At 44.0% G+C, this 22,623-nt stretch overlaps 1 protein-coding gene across 1 annotated transcript; it reads right to left on the reverse strand.

Annotated features, from left to right (window-relative positions):
- Positions 1-1,432: 1,432 nt before the first annotated feature.
- On the reverse strand, positions 1,433-20,661 carry LOC124711545 (trypsin 3A1-like). The gene is made up of 2 exons (XM_047241680.1): positions 20,275-20,661; positions 1,433-1,831 (listed from the first exon to the last, which is right to left on the reverse strand). Exons 1-2 carry the CDS (start codon positions 20,659-20,661, stop codon positions 1,433-1,435), a joined length of 786 nt encoding a protein of 261 aa, XP_047097636.1.
- Positions 20,662-22,623: the final 1,962 nt, after the last annotated feature.

Below are 22,623 nucleotides of genomic sequence, written 5' to 3' on the forward strand. Positions count from 1 at the left end.
CTAACTGCTAAAGAAGTAGAGCAAAAACTAACTGTTGGGTCTTTCACACATAGTTACAGTGTTACCAAATCAAAAACACAAGTTGCTATATCAAATACTCTACAGTATTACTTCTTACATTCGTTCCTTCATCTACAGGTATTATGTAGGTTACCTGCCTGCTCTTATGGTAGATGCTGAGAAAGTATTTTTGACTTATTTCCAGTTGTTATATGGGGCCAAAAAATGTGGTTTCTGTGGGAAGTACGTTCCAGGATTGTTCTGGAGACTTTATCTAGAGAGATATCTTCAGATGAGAGCAGATTATTTCACCAAGGTGACACGAAGACAATTCACTTGACCATTCCATCCTTCATCACCTTAGAGCCGAATCCATAAACTGTAATACCGGCTGAATTTGATTTGTAACGTTACTACCACTATCTAGAAACTTCACGTCCAGTCGATGAATTTTAAATAATTTTATTTCAATTCATATAACTGTTAGCGAGAAATTTAATAAAAGTTCTTAATAATGAAAATAATACACGAAGAAGTACACATCTTTTCACTGCCTGGCGGTTAAGTTACCATCTGATTACAGCCTTTGAAGCAGTACATCAATAAATAAAATAAATCGTTGTACATCTACAAGAAAATTATTATAATTATTAAGTCTTAGTATCTGCTGAGTAGAAAAGACAGCAAATTAAATTAATGTAAAGTTAATGGATCTTGGTGTCTGAAGTTCTGTAAGTTAACCACCACGCATACTACAACAATATACATAATGGAACAATGGTGCCAGCGCAGTCTTGAGCCTTAGCCAAATGTCTGGAAGCAAGGAAGGAAGATCTGTGCTTCACATTTCTTTGACAACTAGGTCGTTAGAGACGGAGCACTAGCTCGGATGAGGGAGGGACTAACAAGGAAATCGGCCATGCCCTTCCGAAAGAAACATCCCAGTATTTGCCTTAAGCATTTAGAGAAATCACAGGAATCTCTAAATCCGTATGGCTAGACGGGATTTGAAGCGTCATCCTTCCGGAGTCGAGTCCATTGTTGAAACCACAGCACTACCTCACTCAGTTAACATATGTAAAACATGACCACATGTATTGTTTATAGTGTTATGGCTCGCTGATTTGGCTAGTAGCTGCATTAGCCGTACAATAGGTGATCCCTACAGATTTCTTGGAACACTAAACCAGTAGTAAGAAGGGGTTCAGTGAAAATAGATTAGCATATTGTTCCATATATCAGTATAAGTATTTTGTCTTGGAACATACAAAGAAAACCAAAACGGAAATGGCAAGTGAGGATTCCAGTTTGTCGGACTAAGTTTTCAGGATGAGTATTTATTAGGACAAGAGTAAGAAAAATTACAGTTTGAAGCATAAAGCAACACAACTATGTTCCAGTGTACAGGTAGTGAAGGCATACGCCATGTCTGTTAAACTCCTGTGTTGTTCCTGATCCAGGCTCTGTAGTAGCCCACGCTGGTGTAGACGGTAGCGGCACTCAAACAGTTCGGCCTGCTCCAGGAATCGATGCCGATCTGGGTGTCCCCGTAGACCAGGGGACTGCCCGAATCCCCAGTGCAGGTGGCCATGGTGGGGTCCCCCGCGCACACCATGCCCAGCGTCACCGGCGCCACGTCGGCCAACATTTCACGGCAGGTGTCGCGGTCCACGACGTGCATGTCCGCCCGCTGCAGGTAGACGGGGATGTATTCACTCAAGGTTTGGCCCCAGCCAGAGACGGTGGCTGGCAGACCTGCTGGAGGGTCGTATCCGTCGGCAGGGAGGTTGACCGCTTGTATGTTCGAGCCTAGTGGGAACGGCTCAGAAGGCTGCGTACAAAGTAAAGACCAAATCACGTCTACTGCAGGTACGAAAACGTATCAACGAAATGCTTGCAACGCTGGGAATATGTTGGAACATTCTATAGGAGACACAAATGCTACAATTAATAAAACAACATAAGAAATTGTAGATGATGTTTTTTAAAAAATTAATTTATTTTTCTTAGCGCATGGACTATCTCTTAATTCATTCGGTTCAGTACAGCATATAAAATAATACCAATAATTAACATAGTTTGTGAACAGAAGTTGTTGAGTATGGTAGAATGAACCATAGTTTAGGGGTACAACTGATTAGGATTTGAATCAGAAGAAACACATTATCGAGGGTTTCTAAAATGTAAATCCAGAAATTAAGTTTTCCTCCAGACATTCAAGTCTCATCTTTATCTACAATAACGATGGATCTGAAGAAATTAACTAAAATTGTCCTGTGGCCAGGACTTGAACCCAGGGTCCTCGTTCGTTAGGCGAGAATGGTAACCATTACACCACCGCAACGCTGTGTATCAGATTGCTGCATAGACTACCCAAGTTCAATGCCCTCTGCAACGCAAACTTCATATCTTCACCTTATTTTCCCTTCTGAAAGGGGGTGAGAGAAACGGAGTCTAGATATTGTTGTACTCAGTATTGAGAATTAATTGTGATCTCTCATATAGAGCTACTGTCTTGTGGAGTATTTTTCAGTGGCCCAGGCTCCATCTGTCACTCAAACAGGACGGCCAAAGCTACTCGTATTTACTGGTAGAAAGTTCCATTTCGTTTTATAAATTTGAAGTATTGTCACAAGCAGATAATGCAGTTCGCGATATTTTCATTTTCCTTGGAACTGTGTGAGTCAAAGGTTGATTGTGCCCCTTCTGTGGCCCGAGAGGCATGTTTAGATTTCAGTGTTCTGACTAAAATATTAGAAGAATTCCGTTAGGGATAGCATAGATCGCGAAAATTGTAAGCAGTGTGAATGAACACTTTGTTTCTAGAAAAAAGGAAAAGTATTTGTTACCGGATTTGATCTATCTGACAGAGCCTTGTATTAAAATGACGATTTTGTCGACGTTCTAGACCTAGTTGTTAAATTGAAATGTTTCCCACTGATGGAGGCATCAATTGCACGGTGCAGTACAATACACAATTTACAAAACGAGAGAAACGGAAGGAGTATGTGCTTCAGATTATATCTGAGTATCGCCCTATTCTTAAATTTCCTGGGCACTAATCACAAATAAGAATTTTTGAAGGAAAATCTTCTCGGCACATTCACCTTTCAAACGTTGTACGTAGCAGATAATACTTTTGAACTTAATAAAGCAGTATTAATAATTAAGATAAAAGTAAGAAAGTAGTTGACTGATAAGCTACTTCGGTAAAATGTTTTTGAGAGAAATGAGGTTGCTGTGCGAGTTTTACCTTATTTCTTGTTTTCGCATTCAGGAGCCGAGGGGCATCCTTTTCCGTTCTCACTTTCACCTCAAGTGAAGCTACATGAAATCTACAATGTTCTGTGCTTGCGCAGCAGGGAAGATAGCTGGCACACGCTGTCGTTGCAATCTCCGTCTGCCAAGCTAACGAAATTATTGGTTCACATACCAAGAATTGCATATTTCAGGCAAAGTTATGCTGAAAAATAGGTGACGACTCAATAAAATCTCTATGTCTCGCTTCATTAGACAATGTAAAAGAAACGAATCTTAAAGTGTAAAGACGTTGTTGCTGTTGTGGTCTTATTCTGAATATTTGTTGACGCGGCTCTCCACATTAGCCTTACCTAAGGAGGTCTCTACATCTCTACGTAATTACTGCAATGTATGCCGATTTGAACCTGCTTACTCTGTTGTCTGATTCGTCATCTCTTTCCACAATTTTTAACCAACACGATTTCGCCCTTTACTGTACTGATGATTACGTCAACCAATCCCTTCTTTTACCCTGGTTGTTCCTTAAACTTCTTTCTTTCCCAGATTGATTCACTCGCTCCTCGTCAGCTGTTCAATCTACGCATCTAACCTCCAACATGTAGGGATTCTTAGTATAGTGCCCACAATCTGAAAGGTTGTGAGATCGAATCCCAATCAAATCAAAGAGTATTTCAGTCTGTCCTTACCCGATTGACAACCATTGGGACGTCGGTGTCCCACGACAGGTCATCAGAGAAGCAGCTGGAATTTGTAACGTGTTATCGCTGTAAATCAATGTCTCACTGGTAAAGAGAAGCCAACTAACGTTAGCAGAATTCTTATAGTTGGAGTATGTGCTTTCACCAAGTGTCATTGTTAACCCTAGTATCCCTATTAACACACAGAAATAGTTGGCACCTGCAGGTAGGTAAACCAATTACCAGACTCGCGAAGTGGGCTGCCTTTGTGCCTTCCCAGACACATTGTGTCAACGGCTTACACCCATGAACTGATACTTGCCACATTGCAAACGAATTCCGTATTGACCACCTGTAGAGTGAGTTAAGAACTTCGAGAGATGCACTGCCCACTGATGTGTATTTTCGTTAAATCTTGTTGCTTTTGTGCAGTCATCTTCTTCAACCCTGATGTACTTGCGAATAAACCTGTATGTCCATCCCCCAACCCCCAAACGTCCTTGGAAAACGAAACAGCGGAAAATATTCCTTTCCTATTGTTACTGATACTAAGACATAATTAAAATTACTAAACATTAATACTTTTGAAATAAAACTGGTAGCCAAACAATTAACTTAGCCTCCACCAGTAGGGGGGGGGGGGGGCAAGGAGAGCACGAGCACAATTGGTTAGTGCGGGTTGCCTACATCAGGGACAAGCATAGATTCAGGGGCAAACCTATTGTTCTCTTTTGATTGGCAGGCCCTTAACCTATTGTTCTGCTAAGAGGCTTATGACCCCCTGGAGATAATTCTTACTTGTGATTGACAGGTCCTTAACCTATTCTCCTCCCAACCCTCCCCCTCCTCTGCACAACCCCTCAGAAAATGTGCAGTCTCCCTCCTCCCACTTGATGGTGCAGGTACACATTCAGGCCTGAGTTATTCGAAAGGACACCCCTCAGTCTATCAGTTTGATTGACTGTTTCATTAAATTGATGAATTAATTAACCCCTCCCATTCTGATTAACCCCCAATCCTCCCCTTCCCTTCTCTCTCCTACCAAGAAATAGGTGACTCTGTGCCGGAGCTTCAGGACCTCACAACAGCAAATTCAGTTACATAGGGGAGGGTATATTGTTTATTTATAAGAAATTCAGTTTGCAGTGGTTGGATCTCTCTTCCTCATCATTCTCTGCTGTTTAGGGAGATGCAGGTCTCGTAAAATACATCAGAAAAAGTAATTAAATAGGTCGCTTTTTTATACCCAGTTGCATAAGGAAACGTAATTAAACTGTTAAAAATCTTTTCATCATGAAGCACTTACCATCCATCCTCTGGCCACTGCCTCATACTCAATACCAGCTTACACCACCACACATGCAGTCACTCAGGGTCCTGCAAAGCGACATGTGCCTGTCCAGTAGTGTTTGCTTGGGCCCCTTGACAGACAGACAAGATGTCACACTAATCCCCAAACAACAGCAGCTAAGAAATTCTTGTCAAACACGTTCTCTTTCTGTGAAGTGGCCACATCCTTTTGAGGCCACTGCTGGGACTGTACGCGCCATCAGTAATGGTTGATACGAAACGCAAACTAAGTAGCATTTATGTGGTAAACCTCTCTGGAATACTGCCACATGTGAGCACTCCTTCCGAGGGAAATACCTGTCTGATAATCAATTATGCCATGGAGTCTAAAGTGCCACAGCCTCCCTGGCACACTTTCTTGTGTTTCATTTAACGAACCGCTTCGGGAGTTATTATATCTGGTGTTGCAGAATATTGTCTCACATATAACTTCAAGATGTCACAGAAACTAAATATACCACGGCACAAACAGAGAGCTCTGCAGATGACGAGTGAATATTTAAACAAGTCTTAGGAATACCACCACTGCCGCACTTGAACACATACTCTAAAAGAAAAGATCGCAATACATTTGTGAAACCATTCCCGAGACACTTGGCGCTTTTGTGGGAAATAGTCTTGTCTTTGAGCACGAGCTGCTTCAGGTGTTACTAAATGCAGTTGAATATGTCTCTAGACACACTTACAAAAACTCGCTGCACACTAGTTTACCTCAGTTTTGCGATGTATACCACCACTGACTCTTAAAAAAGATAACGGCACACTTGTGAAACCTCTCAGTTTTCCTCCACTACTCTAGAATATTTGTATGCATAAACAAATTAGGTAAAGTGTTTCACACCTCAATACATTTGCAAATGCTACTACATCAACTTCAAATCAAAGTCAATAATATATTGATACATGTTTTGCATTTAATCAGTGAGGTTCACCCACTTGGGTAGACATCATGACTGCACCAACCCCCCTGCTCCCTATGAGATAATAAATGTAATCACAAGCGAATGGAATGGACTGCGGTGTGGTAGCCACGTGTGTTTCTATTGTCAGGGCGCTGCCACGAAAGTCAAAATAGGCTAGTATCCTAATTCCAGATCACATTACTAAATACCATCAACCATGGACCGGATATCGGCCTCCTTGTGTGATCTCGTGGCTCCAAAGAAACCACCAAGTGCCAGCATTATGTTAATCGGCAAATTCCAGCCTCGCTTCCTGTCTCTGCCGTTCTCAAGAAGCCACTCCCTGCTTGTCAGTGTGAACCAACGTCTCCAAACACGAAGATGGAGGTTTTCGTCTCTCCTATTGGATAATGCTGGAAACAAAGGGAAACCTGACACAATTTCGATATCAAAAATAGGCAGAAATAATCCATTTGCACTACCCTGTTCAATTAATTGTTTAACAATTTAAGGGAGTCAAATATATCACTTAAAATACTCTCTTCCATTTTACGATGATCCCTCTTAATAATAGAACTTCTACATCTACATCTACATCTACTTCTACGTGATTACTCTGCCATTCTCAATAAAGTGCCTGGCAGAGGGTTCAATGAACCAACTTCAAGCTGTCTCTCTACCATTCCACTCTCGAACGGCACGCGGGAAAAACGAGCACTTAAATTTTTCTGTGCGAGCCCTGATTTCTCATATTTTATCGTGATGATCATTTCTCCTTATGTAGGTGGGTGCCAACAGAATGTTTTCGCAGTCGGAGGAGAAAACTGGTGATTGATTTTTCATGAGAAGATCCCGTCGCAACGAAAAACGCTTTTGTTTTCATGATTGCCACTCCAATTCACGTATCATGTCTGTGACACTATCTCCTGTATTTCGCCGTAATACAAAACGAGCTGCCCTTCTTTGTACTTTTTCGATGTCATCCGTCATTCCCACCTGATGCGGATACCACACCGCATAGCAATACTTCAGAATAGGGCGGACAAGCGTAGTGTAAGCAGTCTCTTTGGTAGACCTGCTGCACCTACTAAGTGTTCTGCCAATGAATCGCAGTCTTTGATTTGCTCTACCTACAATATTATCTATGTGATCGTTCCAATTTAGGGTATTTGTAAATGTAATCCCTAAATATTTTGCTGAATTTACAGCCTTCAGATTTGTGTGACTAATAGCGTAATCGAAATTTAGCTGATTTCTTTTAGTACTCACGTGAATAGCTTCACACTTTTCTTTATTCAGGATCAATTGCCACTTTTTGCATCATACAGATATCTTATCTAAATCATTTTGCAAGTCGTTTTGATCATCTAACGGTAAATGACAGCATCATCTGCAAATAATCTAAAACGGCTACTCAGATTGTCTCGTATGTCATTGATACAGATCAGGAACAATAGAGGGTCTATAACACTTCTTTGAGGAACGCTGGATATTACTTCTGTTTTACTCGATGACTTTCCGTCTATTACTACGAACTGTGACCTTTCTGACAGGATATCGCGAGTTCAATCGGACAACTCAGGCGACAATCTGTAGACACGCAGTTTGGTTAGAAGACGCTTGTGAAGAACGGTGTCGAAATCCTGCTGGAAATCTAAAAATATGCAATCAATTTGACATCCCCTGTCGATAGCACTTGTTACTTCATGAGTATAAAAAGCTAGTTGCCTTTCACAAGAACGATATTTTCCGAATCCGTGCCAACTATATGTCAATAAATCGTTTTCTTCAAGGTACTTCATAATGTTCGAATACAGTATACGTTCTAAAACCCTACTGCAATCGACGTTAAGTGATATAGGCGTGTAATTCAGCGGATTACTCGTACTTCACTTTTTGGGTATTGGTATGACTTGAGCAAGTTTCCAGTCTTTAGGTACGGATCTTTGTGTGAGCGAGTGGTTGTATATAACTGCTAAATATGGAGCTATTTTATCAGCATACTCTGAGAGGAACGTGACTGGTATACAATCTGGACCGGAGGCCTTGTCTTCATTAAGTGATTTACGGTGCTTTGTTACACCGAGGATATCTACTTCTATGTTTCTCATCTAGGCAGTTGTTCTTGATTGGAATTCAGGAATATTTACTTCGTCTTTTTTTTTTTGTTGAAGTAGTTTCGGAAAACATTGTTTAATAACTCTGCTTTAGTGGCACTGTCATCAATGACTTCACCGTTGTTATCGCGCAGTGAAGGTATTGATTGGGTCTTGCCACTGGTGTGCTTTGTGTATGACCAGAATCTCTTTGGGTTTTCTGCCAGATTTCGAGACAGAATTTCGTTGTGGAAGTTATTAAAAACATCTCGCACTGAATTACGCGCTATATTTCGAACTTCTGTAAAACTTTGCTAATCTTGGGGACTATTGTGTATCATACCCAAACACTATACAAATAAAGTAATGAGATTTCTGTCACAACTAGATCGTAGCACTAAATATATCCCAGGTCTTGTGCATGCCCTCCTCCACCACAACGTTTCCACTTAACATATCTGGTGAAAAATATCCTGACGATGAACAAACTCGCGATCTCGAAGTGCACTGTCCGCCGACTGCAGGGAAGTCCCGTCCACCTCAACCATGCCCATGCCTGTATCGAATGCATGGGTGCATGCAATGTAAGTACCGGAAACAAAATGTTGATCAATCGGGAATTTGACGTCGCGAATGTGTTTTTAAAAATACTATAGGCTTCCTAAATTGGTTCTCTCCACTACATTCGGAAGGAGGGAGGAAGGGTCTGCTGCGTGATAGAATAAAGACAGCAGCAAACATCACTACAAGACAGAGTCCACTGCGATGTATTGAGAAGCACTGAACACAGCAATAAGCTGTCATGGCTAGATGTCGGAGACAGCTGAAAACACTTGCACATCCCTCATGCTCATGTCCCGAGGTCCACACGCAGTGCGTCCACCCCCCTCGTACATCCCCAGTGCTGACGTAAAGAGGTAAGTGAAAATTGCTGGTGCGGCCACAGTCATGGACGCGTGTGTAAGCCAGAGTGCACCAACCTCCGGCCGTGGAGGACATCCGAGGATGGTTCAAGTGGTAGAAATTCAGATGTTGTCAATACACACCAGCACAAATGTCAATCATTTTGAATCTTCTCTCATGTAGCACACACACGTCCGCTTCTGTCGTGTTCACCCAGCACACTGGTCAGTTTGCAAGCCCTCGCTGCCACGCGCAATATCAAACAGGTAGGTGCATTCTTTGTACATGTCAAAGGCTGAGCTAATGTGTTACTTCTGTTCGCCGACTCCTCATGACTCCCATGCATAAGGACCCGCCATTAAAAACTCGACCACAATGACTATATTACCATCACCCAGCATAAAAAGCTGTCTTGGATCTACAAGCACACACAAGAGTCACTGATAGTGTGACGCTTTCTAATAGAAAATCTGTCTGTGATTTGCAATCAAGTCTCTCCATTCAACCACATACTTGCGCTGGATCCCATGTAGACGCCTTTGAATGATTGGGGCCACAGGTGAATAACATTCATGTCACTATCATATCAGAAAACGACTAACTTTTTTCGAACCTATCTGCTACAGCGAAGCTCCAACGTGGTTTTAGACAGTCCCTCTGCATCTTGTAACTGTTCCTCGGTCTCTGAAATGGCCTCCCTGCAGCTTTGTCCATGTTATCATCGCAATTTAAGTCGGAACTGAACAGAAGTCGGAGAGCGCTATATCCACCATCTACTGCAACCGATATAGAAACAGGTTGATCTAAGTTAATGCAACAGGATGTGCCGTCCCGGCGACAATCGTGTCGTAAAGACATTTAAAACATAACAAAAAACTTGGATCGAGAAATGTATAGGACGATAGATTAAATGTACACGACCCTTACGTGTTTCACCGACTGCATGCGTGGCTTAATATATGCATATTTTGTAATAAATATTAAATTTAATCGTAGTATCAAGGAGTAAACTACTTACGTAATAACTTATATGATGTTAATAAGGGAGAATGATGCTCCTAGATTGTTCTTCTCTTTCTCTTTCTTCACTTGTTTCTGGTGTTAAGAAGCAGATATCTTGTATCACGAACGTAATGTAAGAATTTATGCTGTTAACCTTGTTAATATAGTACGCTAAAGTTTCTATTTCAGCTATTTCATTGTACAGTGAGCCCTCTGTCACGTTCCTTGCTTTGGATTAATTTTTCTTAAGACGTTTAGAGCTACACAATTTTAGCGCCCGCTGCTTCAAAGACGCCATTACGCGTCGATCTAAAAAGCGCAATCATAGCGGAAGCTTTAACATTTAACAAACATTTTTTCACAGCGATGCGCCGCAGCGGAGAGCGGAATTAGTTTTAAGATTTTACTTTTCAGCTTACGCCGAGAGCCAGGATTCGATTACCACAGCTCGAATATGATGGTAAGAGGAGTCTTCTCCGAGGGTTGTGTGGGTCCACAATAACTTCAATATCTGAGTCCAAGCTTTTTAAAGTACAAATTCGCCGAGGCTAATTAGCATATTATTATACACTCCTGGAAATGGAAAAAAGAACACATTGACACCGGTGTGTCAGACCCACCATACTTGCTCCGGACACTGCGAGAGGGCTGTACAAGCAATGATCACACGCACGGCACAGCGGACACACCAGGAACCGCGGTGTTGGCCGTCGAATGGCGCTAGCTGCGCAGCATTTGTGCACCGGCGCCGTCAGTGTCAGCCAGTTTGCCGTGGCATACGGAGCTCCATCGCAGACTTTAACACTGGTAGCATGCCGCGACTGCGTGGACGTGAACCGTATGTGCAGTTGACGGACTTTGAGCGAGGGCGTATAGTGGGCATGCGGGAGGCCGGGTGGACGTACCGCCGAATTGCTCAACACGTGGGGCGTGAGGTCTCCACAGTACATCGATATTGTCGCCAGTGGTCGGCGGAAGGTGCACGTGCCCGTCGACCTGGGACCGGACCGCAGCGACGCACGGATGCACGCCAAGACCGTAGGATCCTACACAGTGCCGTAGGGGACCGCACCGCCACTTCCCAGCAAATTAGGGACACTGTTGCTCCTGGGGTATCGGCGAGGACCATTCGCAACCGTCTCCATGAAGCTGGGCTACGGTCCCGCACACCGTTAGGTCGTCTTCCGCTCACGCCCCAACATCGTGCAGCCCGCCTCCAGTGGTGTCGCGACAGGCGTGAATGGAGGGACGAATGGAGACGTGTCGTCTTCAGCGATGAGGGTCGGTTCTGCCTTGGTGCCAATGATGGTCGTATGCGTGTTTGGCGCCGTGCAGGTGAGCGCCACAATCAGGACTGCATACGACCGAGGCACACAGGGCCAACACCCGGCATCATGGTGTGGGGAGCGATCTCCTACACTGGCCGTACACCACTGGTGATCGTCGAGGGGACACTGAATAGTGCACGGTACATCCAAACCGTCATCGAACCCATCGTTCTACCATTCCTAGACCGGCAAGGGAACTTGCTGTTCCAACAGGACAATGAACGTCCGCATGTATCCCGTGCCACCCAACGTGCTCTAGAAGGTGTAAGTCAACTACCCTGGCCAGCAAGATCTCCGGATCTGTCCCCCATTGAGCATGTTTGGGACTGGATGAAGCGTCGTCTCACGCGGTCTGCACGTCCAGCACGAACGCTGGTCCAACTGAGGCGCCAGGTGGAAATGGCATGGCAAGCCGTTCCACAGGACTACATCCAGCATCTCTACGATCGTCTCCATGGGAGAATAGCAGCCTGCATTGCTGCGAAAGGTGGATATACACTGTACTAGTGCCGACATTGTGCATGCTCTGTTGCCTGTGTCTATGTGCCTGTGGGTCTGTCAGTGTGATCATGTGATGTATCTGACCCCAGGAATGTGTCAATAAAGTTTCCCCTTCCTGGGACAATGAATTCACGGTGTTCTTATTTCAATTTCCAGGAGTGTATTTTCATTCTCACGTAGTATTCTTGGAAGAAAAAATCAGTTAATAATTTTATCATATTGGACCACACAATTACATTTACACGTGCTCTTAATGACACTGAACAAATAAATAAATATAATCCTCAATAACAGCCACTTCAAGGACCTTCTTTTGACCACTTGGTGGTAATGGGAAAGTGTTGTCGTAGCTCCGCCAGCGACGTACAGTGTGTAAGGTCAGTGCAGAAATAAAGCTTTCTCCTGCAACACGAGATAGTATAAAAGACAGAATGAGCACTTACGGTGGTGTTTCTTATCGGGAAAATTAGCAAGACTCCACAACATACAGAAACTGGAAGGCTTTTGCTACAGCATTGTGATGCGTTTCCAAACTACATACAGGTACTACTGTCCAAAGGAGATCTGTGTCCCGCAGGATGCATTCACATCTGTCACACAAACATTTATCATCGTTATTTTGTACCGTCCAACAGAGAATAAAAAACTGCGAACTATAAAATCTCTGCTAACTTCATCCAACAGAGAACTCAATAAGAATTTTACCACATCTCTCCTTTCCGATATATCGAAAGCAAATACGTCTGTGTGCTGGCATTGAGAAAATGTGGCGATCCTGTTGATCTATAGGAACAGGTGGCCAGTGATTGAAATCGCTTGCACAGACCAGTGTGAAATTTCATAGCCAGCACTGTGGGAGGACCGCGTCCCCATATATAAGTCGCAAGAAAGGGTCACTATTTTGTTGTTTTATACATGGATTTTTTTTCCGCTATGACACGTTTTGTACATCGCCATACATTTTTGTTTTCTTCTGCCATGACTTCGAGGCCTGTGTCATGTTCTAAACTAACATTAACGTGTTTCAATCCTTTGCTGTCACAGAAAACTAGATGTCGCATGGTTTAAATCATTATGCTGCTGCTGCCACAACACACACTCTAAATGTCTTTAAATAAAAGTCAGTCGCAACGTATGGAAAGTGGAAGAACTTTGTGTCATTGTAGTTTCCAAAGTGCTGTTCGAAAGTTATTGACAGCCTGTAGATTTAAACTCATCTTTCACATTGACCAAATAGCTGACAGCCCAGTGTTTCATTTCCATTGATTCCTCATCTTGTAGTCATGTACGCGATCACTCTTTTGGTGCATTTGACTTGATATCCAGTCAGTGGTCAGAGGTATTAAGTAATGTGATCTGGAATTAGGACACTGGGCTGTTTTGACCTTCGTGGTGGCGCCCTGACCATAGACGCACATGTGGGAGGATCCAAAAGGTGGCTACTATGACGCACTTCAATTCCATTCCATTATGATTACAGATATTATGCCATGGGGAGCAGAAGTGGAGGGGGAGGGGGGGGGGCAGTCATGATGTCTACTCCAGTGGGCGAACACCATGCCCTGCAAACTGATTAAATGAGAAGTGTGTATCAATATATTACTGACATTGATTTGAAGTTCATGTAACAGCATATGCAAATGTATTGAGGTGTTAAACACTTTACGTAATTTGTTTATGTATGCAAATATTCTAGAGTAGTGGAGAAAAAATGAGAGGTTTCAGAGGTGCGATGCTATCTTTTTTTAGAGTCAGTGATGGTATACGAGGTGTGGCTAGAAAAAAACCGGACTAGTACTGGTGAAACAATAAAACGAATGAAATAAGGCTGAAAGTAGCGTGGCCTGTCACGTGACTCTCGCTCCGCCTACTGCTCGAGTTTCATCTGCCTCCTGCACTCAGTCTGCCCGTGGCGTCTGTTTTAAGTAGTTGACGTTTTGTCTGTGCGTCGGAAAATGTTGAGTGTACAGAAAGAACAGCGTGTTAACATCAAATTTTGTTTCAAACTAGGAAAATCTGCAAGTGAAACGTTTGTAATGTTACAACAAGTGTACGGCGACGATTGTTTATCGCGAACACAAGTGTTTGAGTGGTTTAAACGATTTAAAGATGGCCGCGAAGACACCAGTGATGACACTCGCACTGGCAGACCATTGTCAGCAAAAACTGATGCAAACATTGAAAAAATCGGTAAACTTGTTCGAGAAGATCGCCGTTTAACAATCAGAGCAGTGTCTGAGTTAACAGGAGTTGACAAGGAAAGTGTTAGGCAGATTCTTCATGAAAGTTTGAACATGAACAAAGTGTGTTCAAAATGGTTCCAAAGTGTCTCACAATTGAACAGAAGGAACGCCGAAGAATGATTTGTTTTGACATCCTGGAAAACATTGAAAGTGATCCCACCTTCTTACAAAATGTTATTACTTGCGATGAATCGTGGTTTTTTACTTACGATCCCGAAACTAAACGCCAATCGATGCATTGGAAAACTCCTGGTTCTCCACGACAAAAAAAAGCACGAATGTCAAAATCGAAATTCAAGGCAATGATTGTTTTTTTTTTTTTTGACATCAAAGGGATTGTGCACATTGATTGGGTACCAGAAGGACAAACAGTGAATCAGCATTACTACATTAGCGTCCTGGCTACCCTACGTGAGCGAGTACGGAGAAATCGGAACGATTTGTGGAGAAAAAAGTCATGGATCCTTCACCAAGACAATGCCCCAGCTCACAGTGCGTTGTCAGTGAAGACGTTTTTGGCAGAACACAACATTCCCATCTTAGATCATCCACCCTACTCACCTGATTTGGCCCCCTGTGACTTTTTTCTTTTCCCTAAAGTCAAGTCAGCTTTGAATGGAACTAGATTTGAGACTGTTGAAGCAGTAAAAGAAAAAGCGACGGAAGTAATGTATGGACTTACCGAAAATGATCTGCAGCATTGCTATGAACAGTGGAAAATTCGTATGGAGCGGTGTAGAGACCGAGGGGGAGAGTACATTGAAGGAGATAACATGAAATAGTAAATAATTGTAAATAAATGTTTTTTCCAGCATCAGTCCGGTTTTTTTCTAGCCGCACCTCGTACATCGCAGAACTGCAGCGATGTTTTTGAAAGTGTGTTTAGAGACATATTCAACTGCATTAGTAACTCCTGAAGTAGGTCATGCTCAGAGACAAGGGTATTTCCCACAAAAGCACCAAGTGTCTCAGGGATGGTTTCACAAGTGTGTCGCAGTCTTTTATTTTAGAGTATGTGTTCAAATGTGGCAGTGGTGATATTCCTCAGAATTGTTTAAATATTCTCTCATCATATGTAGAGCTCTCTGTTTGTGCAGTGGTACATTTAGATTCTGTGGCATCTTCAATTTATGTATTTGACAATATTCTGAAACACCAGATGTCATAACTCCTGAAGTAGTTCGTGAATTGCAACACAAAAAAGTGCGACAGGGATGCTGTGGCACTTCAGAGTCCATGACGTAATCAATTCTCAGACAGGTTCTTTCACTTGGAAGGAGTTACCACGTGCATCGGTATTCCATTGAGGTTTACCACATAAACACTGCTTTGTCTGCGTTTCGTACCGATCATGACTGATGGTGTGTACTGTCCCAGCAGTGGCTTCAACAGGATGTGGCCACTTCACGGAGTGAGCACTTTTTTTGACAGGAATTTCTTACCCGCTTTTGTTTGGGGTTAGTGTGACATCTGGTCTGTCTGTCACAGGGCCCAAGCACACGCTCTTGGACAGGCACTTGTCGCTTTGCAGGACCCCGAGTAACTGTGTGTGTGGTGGTGTGAGCCAGCACTGAGTACGAGGCAGTGGCCAGGGGATGGACGGTAAGTGCTTCATGATGAAAATATTTTTAACACTGTAATTACATGTTTTCTAATGCAACAGGGATGAAAAAGCTATCAATTTAATTATCATTTTCGATGTATTTTACGAGACCTACATCTCCATAAACAGCAGAGAATGATGAGGAAGAGAGATCCAACCACTACAAACAGAATTTTTTGTAAATGAACAGTATACCCTCTGCTATCCAATTGATTTCCCTGTCATGTGATCCTTCGTCTCCAGCACAGAGCTGCCAATTTCCTGATGGGGAGAGAATGGGAGGGGACAGTAGGGACATTTATCAGAGGGAGAGAGGCTAATTGCTTGATAAATTTAATGAAGTAGTCAGTCAAATGGGTAGAATGAGAGGGGGTTATCTGAATAACTCAAGCCTGAAAGTGTGTCAGCGATGGGGAGGAGGTAGGGTTGGTGGTTTCCTAAGGGGATGAGTGGAGGAAGGTGAGAGCGAGGGTGGGGGAACAGTAGGTTAAGGACCTGCCAATCTAAAGGAAGGATTATCCCCTGCAGAAGAATAGGTTAAGAATCTGTCAATCAGAACAGAACAATAGGTTTGCCCCTCAATGTATGCTTGCGCCTTATGTAGGCAACCCACACTAAAAATTGCGCTCGTGCTCTCCTTGCCCCACTTACATTCATCTCTCAATGATGTGCAGATTCGTCAGGAACGACCCATGCCTGAGATACCACATCCGGTAGGATGACTGATACTGGCTGTGGACACACATGAATTGAAAGACATGCAACAGGCAGTTGAGCCACATGAAATTGTTATTATTATTATTGTCTCTGCATTTCAAACTCTATTTTGTGCTTGTCTGAACTGCTTATCTCCCACATATCACTTCTGTAGAAGGCTACACTCACTGAAAAATACCTTCAGAAAAGACTTGCTTATATTTAAGATTATATTCAGTGTTATCAAAATTCCTGGTTTAGAGAAACGTTCTACTTGCTCTTGCCAGTCTGCATATTACATCCTCTCCATTTTAGCTATCAACATTTCTTTTGTTGTCCAGAGAAGAAAACACGTGTACTGCATTTAGAATCGTATATTCCCAGTATCGCCTGATTTAATTCAACCTGATTCCATTACCTTTGTTTTACGTTGGTTGACGTTCGACACTATTCATTCCATTCAACTGAGGTACTATGTTCTTAGCCATCTCTGACAGGATTATAATGTCTTTCACAAATCTTAAAGGTTTTCTTCCTTCTCCCTGAACTTTTATTGGCCTTCGGCAGTGGTTAGCACACTGGACTCTCATTCGGGAGGACGACGGTTCAATCCCACGTCCGGCCATCCTGATTTAGGTTTTTCGTGATTTCCCTAAATCGCTTCAGGCAAATGCTGGGATGGTTCCTTTGAAAGGGCACGCCCGACTTCCTTCCGCATCCTTCCCTAATCCAATGAGACCGATGACCTCGCTGTTTGGTCTCTTCCAGCAAATCAACCCAACCCAACGCTTTCGGCATCTCTTTTTGGTTTCCTTCACAGTATGGTCAGCATTCAGACTGAATAACACCAGGAATTGATTACAGTCGTGTCTCACTTCCTTCTCAGCTACTGCTTTCATGTTGTTATACGCATATAAGTGCACATGCATTTATAAATAAGTTGTGGTTACCTTTCGTTCCCATTTTCATCCCTGCTGCCTTCAGAATTTCGAAGAACGTATTCCAATAGTACTGTCAAAAGCTTTCTTTAAATACAGAAATGCTATTTACGTAGGTTTGTCTTCCTTGGACTTTATCATAAAATAAGAAGGGGTCAATATTGGCCTGCACACTCCTACGACTCTCCCGAACGCAAACTGAGCGTCGCCTTGATAGTCTTCTATAAATTTTTCCAGTCTTCTGTAAATAATTCGTGTCAGTAATTTGCAACCATGATAGTCTGGTAATATTCACACCTGTAGCAGATGCAGTTTTTGGGCCTGAAATTATTATATTTCTCTTGAAGTGTTATGTATTTCGCTGTTCTGAAGTATCTTGCTCACGCGGTGGAATAATTTTCTAAGTATGCCAATAATTGTGAAGAAATGTCGTCTGCTCTGGGGGCTAGTTCCGTCTTAAGTCTGTAAGTGCTGTGTCATACCTAGTCTCTTTTTCATGTACTTCCTCTTCCGTTTGTAATAATACTGTCTTCAAGTTAAATTTCCCATGCGTAACCGTTCTATATCCTTCTTCCACGTTAATGACAAGGGTCGACGAAGACAGTGCAGCGCTGTGACTAAGAATGGAGGTGACACACTGCCAGTGGTTGTGTAATTGGGTACTGGGCTCATATTTCTGCTCACCGCACGTCATGTGGCACAGAGATGAGCATGGGTGCAGGAACATCGCCGTTGAAGTATGTGAAAAGGTCGCGTGGGCTAATGAGTCCCAGTATCCTGCGGTACACGTAGGGTGCGAGCACGTCGCAGCCATCTCGGGGCGATACGTTCTGATCGCTAGCATGGCGCACCGGAGAGGACATGGTGGATCTGTTCTCATGTAGACACGCCCCAAAACATGCGGTTTTCATACTAGGTGAATTGTGCTGCCACCTACTGACAGGTACTCCATATCAGCGACATCAGTAGTCATTAAACATCGTGAGAGAGCAGAATGGGGCGCTCCGCGGAACTCACGGACTTCGAACGTGGTCAAGTGATTGAGTGTCACTTGTGTCATACGTCTGTACGCGAGATATACACACTCCTGAACATCCCTAGGTCCACCGTTTCCGATGTGACAGTGAAGTGAAAACGTCAAGGGACACGTACAACACAAAAGTGTAAAGGCCGACCTCTCCTTTTGACTGACAGATACCTCCCGCAGTTGAAGAGGGTCGTAATGTGTAATAGGCAAACGTCTATCCAGACCATCACACAGGAATTCCAGACTGCATCAGGATCCACTGCAAGTACTATGACAGTTAAGTGGGAGGTGAGAAAACTTGGATTTCATCGTCAAGCCGCTGCTCATAAGCCACACATCACGCCGGTAAACGTCAAACGACGCCTCGCTTGTTGTAAGGAACGTAAACACTGGACGATTATACAGTGGAAAAACGAGTTGTATGGAGTGACGAATCATGGTACACAATGTGGTGATCCGATGACAGGGTGTGAGTGTGACGAATGCTTGGTGAAAGTCACCTGCCAGCGTGTGTAGTGCCAACAGTAAAATTTGGAGGCGGTGGTGTTGTGATGTGGCCGTGTTTCTCATGGAGGGGGTTTGCACCCCTTGTTGTTTTGTGTGGCACTATCACAGCACAAGCCTACATTGACGTTTCAAGCACCTTCTAGCTTCCCAGTGTTGAAGAGCAATTCGGGGATGGCGATTGCATCTTTCAACACGATCGAACAGGTACGGTCTGTGGCAGAGTGATTACACGACAATAACATTCCTGTAATGGACTTGCCTACACAGAATCATGAGCTGAATCCTACAGAACACGATTGGGATGTTTTGGAACGCCATCTTCGTGCCAGGCCTCACCGACCGGCATAGATATCTCTACTCAGTGCAGCACTCCGTGAAGAATGGGCTGCCATTCCCGAAGAAACCTTCCAGCACCTGATTGAACGTATGCCCGCGAGAGTGGAAGCTGTCATCAAGGCTAAGGGTGGGAAAACATCATACTGAATTCGAGCATTACTGATGGAAGGATGCCACGAACTTGTAAGTCATTTTCATCCAGGTGTCCGGATACTTTTGACCACATAGTGTATACAAACATGGCAGCATGAGCTGTGATCTGTCAGGAGGTGCCACAAAGGGGCAGAAAAACTCAGGATGGCAGATGTTTAAAGGCAGACTGCAACTACCTCTTGTAATATTACTTAAAATTTTCAACTACTTGTACCGAATGAGGAATCTAAGAGTATACAGTAGCCTCCTACAGATCTGACTTATGGTGCTTGTGATTAAAGCAATTACAGCTTGTGCAGAGGTATTTACAAAGTTATTTTTCTCACAATAGGTACATGAATGTAACAGGAACATGCCTTAATGTGTGGTATAGTGACGAGAGCCCTCTCCTATGCACTTCACAGTGCTTTGTAGAATATGGATGTGGGTGGGAATGTAAAAGTACTTATATGCTACGCAAGATAGACTGTAAAACAGGGTATAGTTCTTTGTACAATCAGTGCGGTGACATGACATAGAAACAGCCAAGCACACCTCAAACTTCAGGACTGGCAGCGATTATCGTTGCTCCAAACACAAACCTTGCCTGACGAGGATTGTAGTGAGCAGCGTGCGAGCGATGATGGTGTTGGCTAAATGCGCCGGTAAGACTCATTGGCTCGTTTCATCATCGTCGGACTATGGTGGCAAGCAGTGAGCAGTGAGGTCGTAGCATAAACGCACCCCAAATGTAAGCTAAATGTCGGCTCACCTGGACGACCCCGATGTCATAGTCGATCTCAGGGTGTGATTGAGTGGGGTACTGGAAGTCCTCGTGCATGATCAACTGGGCGATGTCGAGCCGAACGCCGCCGCTTTCGCGGCTGGACGAGCCGACACGTAAGCTCGTGTGGGCGGTGGGTGTCTGGGCAGAGAGTACGCAGTGCGCCGCCGTCAGCGCCCACGTGCTGCTGATGATCGATGCGCCGCATCCGGTGCTGTCCAGAATCTGCAAGAAGGCCATCCAGGGGAAGTCTGCGATGTCGGCCGGCGTGCCGTTGAGGATGCGTCCGTGGCCGCGAGTCCTGAGCCATGGAGCCGCCAGCGATGGTGGCGCCAGCAGACACGCCGCGGCGATGACGAGAACTGTGCGCGTCATAGTGGAACCAGGGAGCGAGGTGCAGGTGGCGAAGCCGCTTTTATACCGCCCAGGCACTTGTCGGGCACTATCAGATTGCTTCGTGAACAATGGCAGTATTCAACATCTGCCAATGTCGTATCTCAAGTGGCGTACCATATCCATAGATATAATACAGCGTCTTGTTATCACAAAATGTTCAGACGTCCAGCTATTTACCTATTCTGAGAAGGTCGAGTTGTTTCCGACTGTAGAACTCATCTGAAAAACAATTACACTACTGGCCATTAAAATTGCTACACCACGAAGATGACGTTCTATAACGCGAAATTTAACCGACAGGAAGAAGATGCCGTGATATGCAAATCATTAGCTTTTCAGAGCATTCACACACGGTTGGCGCCGGTGGTGACACCTACAACGTGCTGACATTAGGAAAGTTTCAAACCGATTTCTCATACACAAACTGCAGTTGACCGGCGTTGCCTGGTGAAACGTTGTTGTGATGCCTTGTGTAAGGAGGAAAATTCGTACCATCACATTTCCGACTTTGATAAAGGTCGGATTGTAGTCTATAGAGATAGCGGTTTCTCATATCGCGACATTGCGGCTCGCGTTGGTCGAGGTCCAATGACTGTTAGCAGAATATGGAATCAGTGGGTTCAGGAGGGTAGTACGGAACGCCATGCAGGATCCCAATGGCCTCGTATCACTAGCAGTCGAGTTGACAGGCATCCTATCCGCATGGCTGTAACGGGTCGTGCAGCCATATCTCGATCCCTGAGTCAACAGATGGGGACGTTTGCAAGACAACAACCATCTGCACGAACAGTTCGACGACGTTTTCAGCCTCATGAACTATTGGCTCGTAGAATGTGGCTGCAATTACGCTTGACGCTGCATCACAGATAGGAGCGCCTGCGATGGTGTACTCAACGACGGACGTGGGTGCACGAATGCCAAAACGTCATTTTTTCGGATGAATCCAGGTTCTGTTTACAGCTTCATGATGGTCGCATCCACGTTTGGCGACATCGCGGTGAACGCACATTGGAAGCGTGTTTTCGTCATCGCCATACTGGCGTATAACCCGTCTTGGTCACCTCTTGTTCGCATTGACGGCATTCTGAACAGTGGACGTTACATTTCTACCCTTCATTCGATCCCTACGAAACCCTACATTTCAGCAGGATAATGCACGACCGGATATTACAGGTCCTGTACGGGCCTTTCTGGATACAGAAAATGTTCGATTGCTGCCCTGGCCAGTACATTCTTCAGATCTGTCACCAATTGAAAACGTCTGGTCAGTGGTGGCCGAGCAACTGGCTCGTCACAATACGCCAGTCACTACTCTTGATGAACTGTGGTATCGTGTTGAAGCTGCATGGGCAGCTGTACCTGTTCACGCCATCCAAGCTCTGTTTGACTCAATGCCCAGGCGTATCAAGGCCGTTATTACGGCCAGATGTGGTTGTTCTGGGTACTGATTTCTCATGATCTTTGCACCCAAACTGCATGAAAATATAATCACATGTCAGTTCTAGTATAATATATCTGTCCAATGAATACCCGTTTATCATCTGCACATCTTCTTGGTGTAGCAATTTTAATGGTCAGTAGTGTACCTGAAAGGAGAGAGTGTGGTTCCACGAAGAACATAAAGTTACAGACTCATTGAAATAACAGAGCATACTGGTCGTTCTGAAGTGCTGTTGGTAGTGAAGGACTTGTACCAGCCAGTGACGTGACCCACCACCAGTGAAATAGCCCATCACAGTGTAGGGGAGTATATGTAGCAGTCAGTTGTATGGAATCAAAGTACTGACAGAAACTGACACGGAGACGTCACATACAGAAGCGTAGCAATGGGTGTGTGTGTGATGCTGTCTGCTCTGGGTATCCGCTCTGTATGGGTGACAGAACTTGTTAGATTCTGTGGCACGATTTGTCAAAATATTTTTTTGTTTTGTCACTTCCTTC

Source organism: Schistocerca piceifrons, chromosome 8 (assembly GCF_021461385.2).
Source record: "Schistocerca piceifrons isolate TAMUIC-IGC-003096 chromosome 8, iqSchPice1.1, whole genome shotgun sequence".
Lineage (NCBI taxonomy): Eukaryota > Metazoa > Arthropoda > Insecta > Orthoptera > Acrididae > Schistocerca > Schistocerca piceifrons.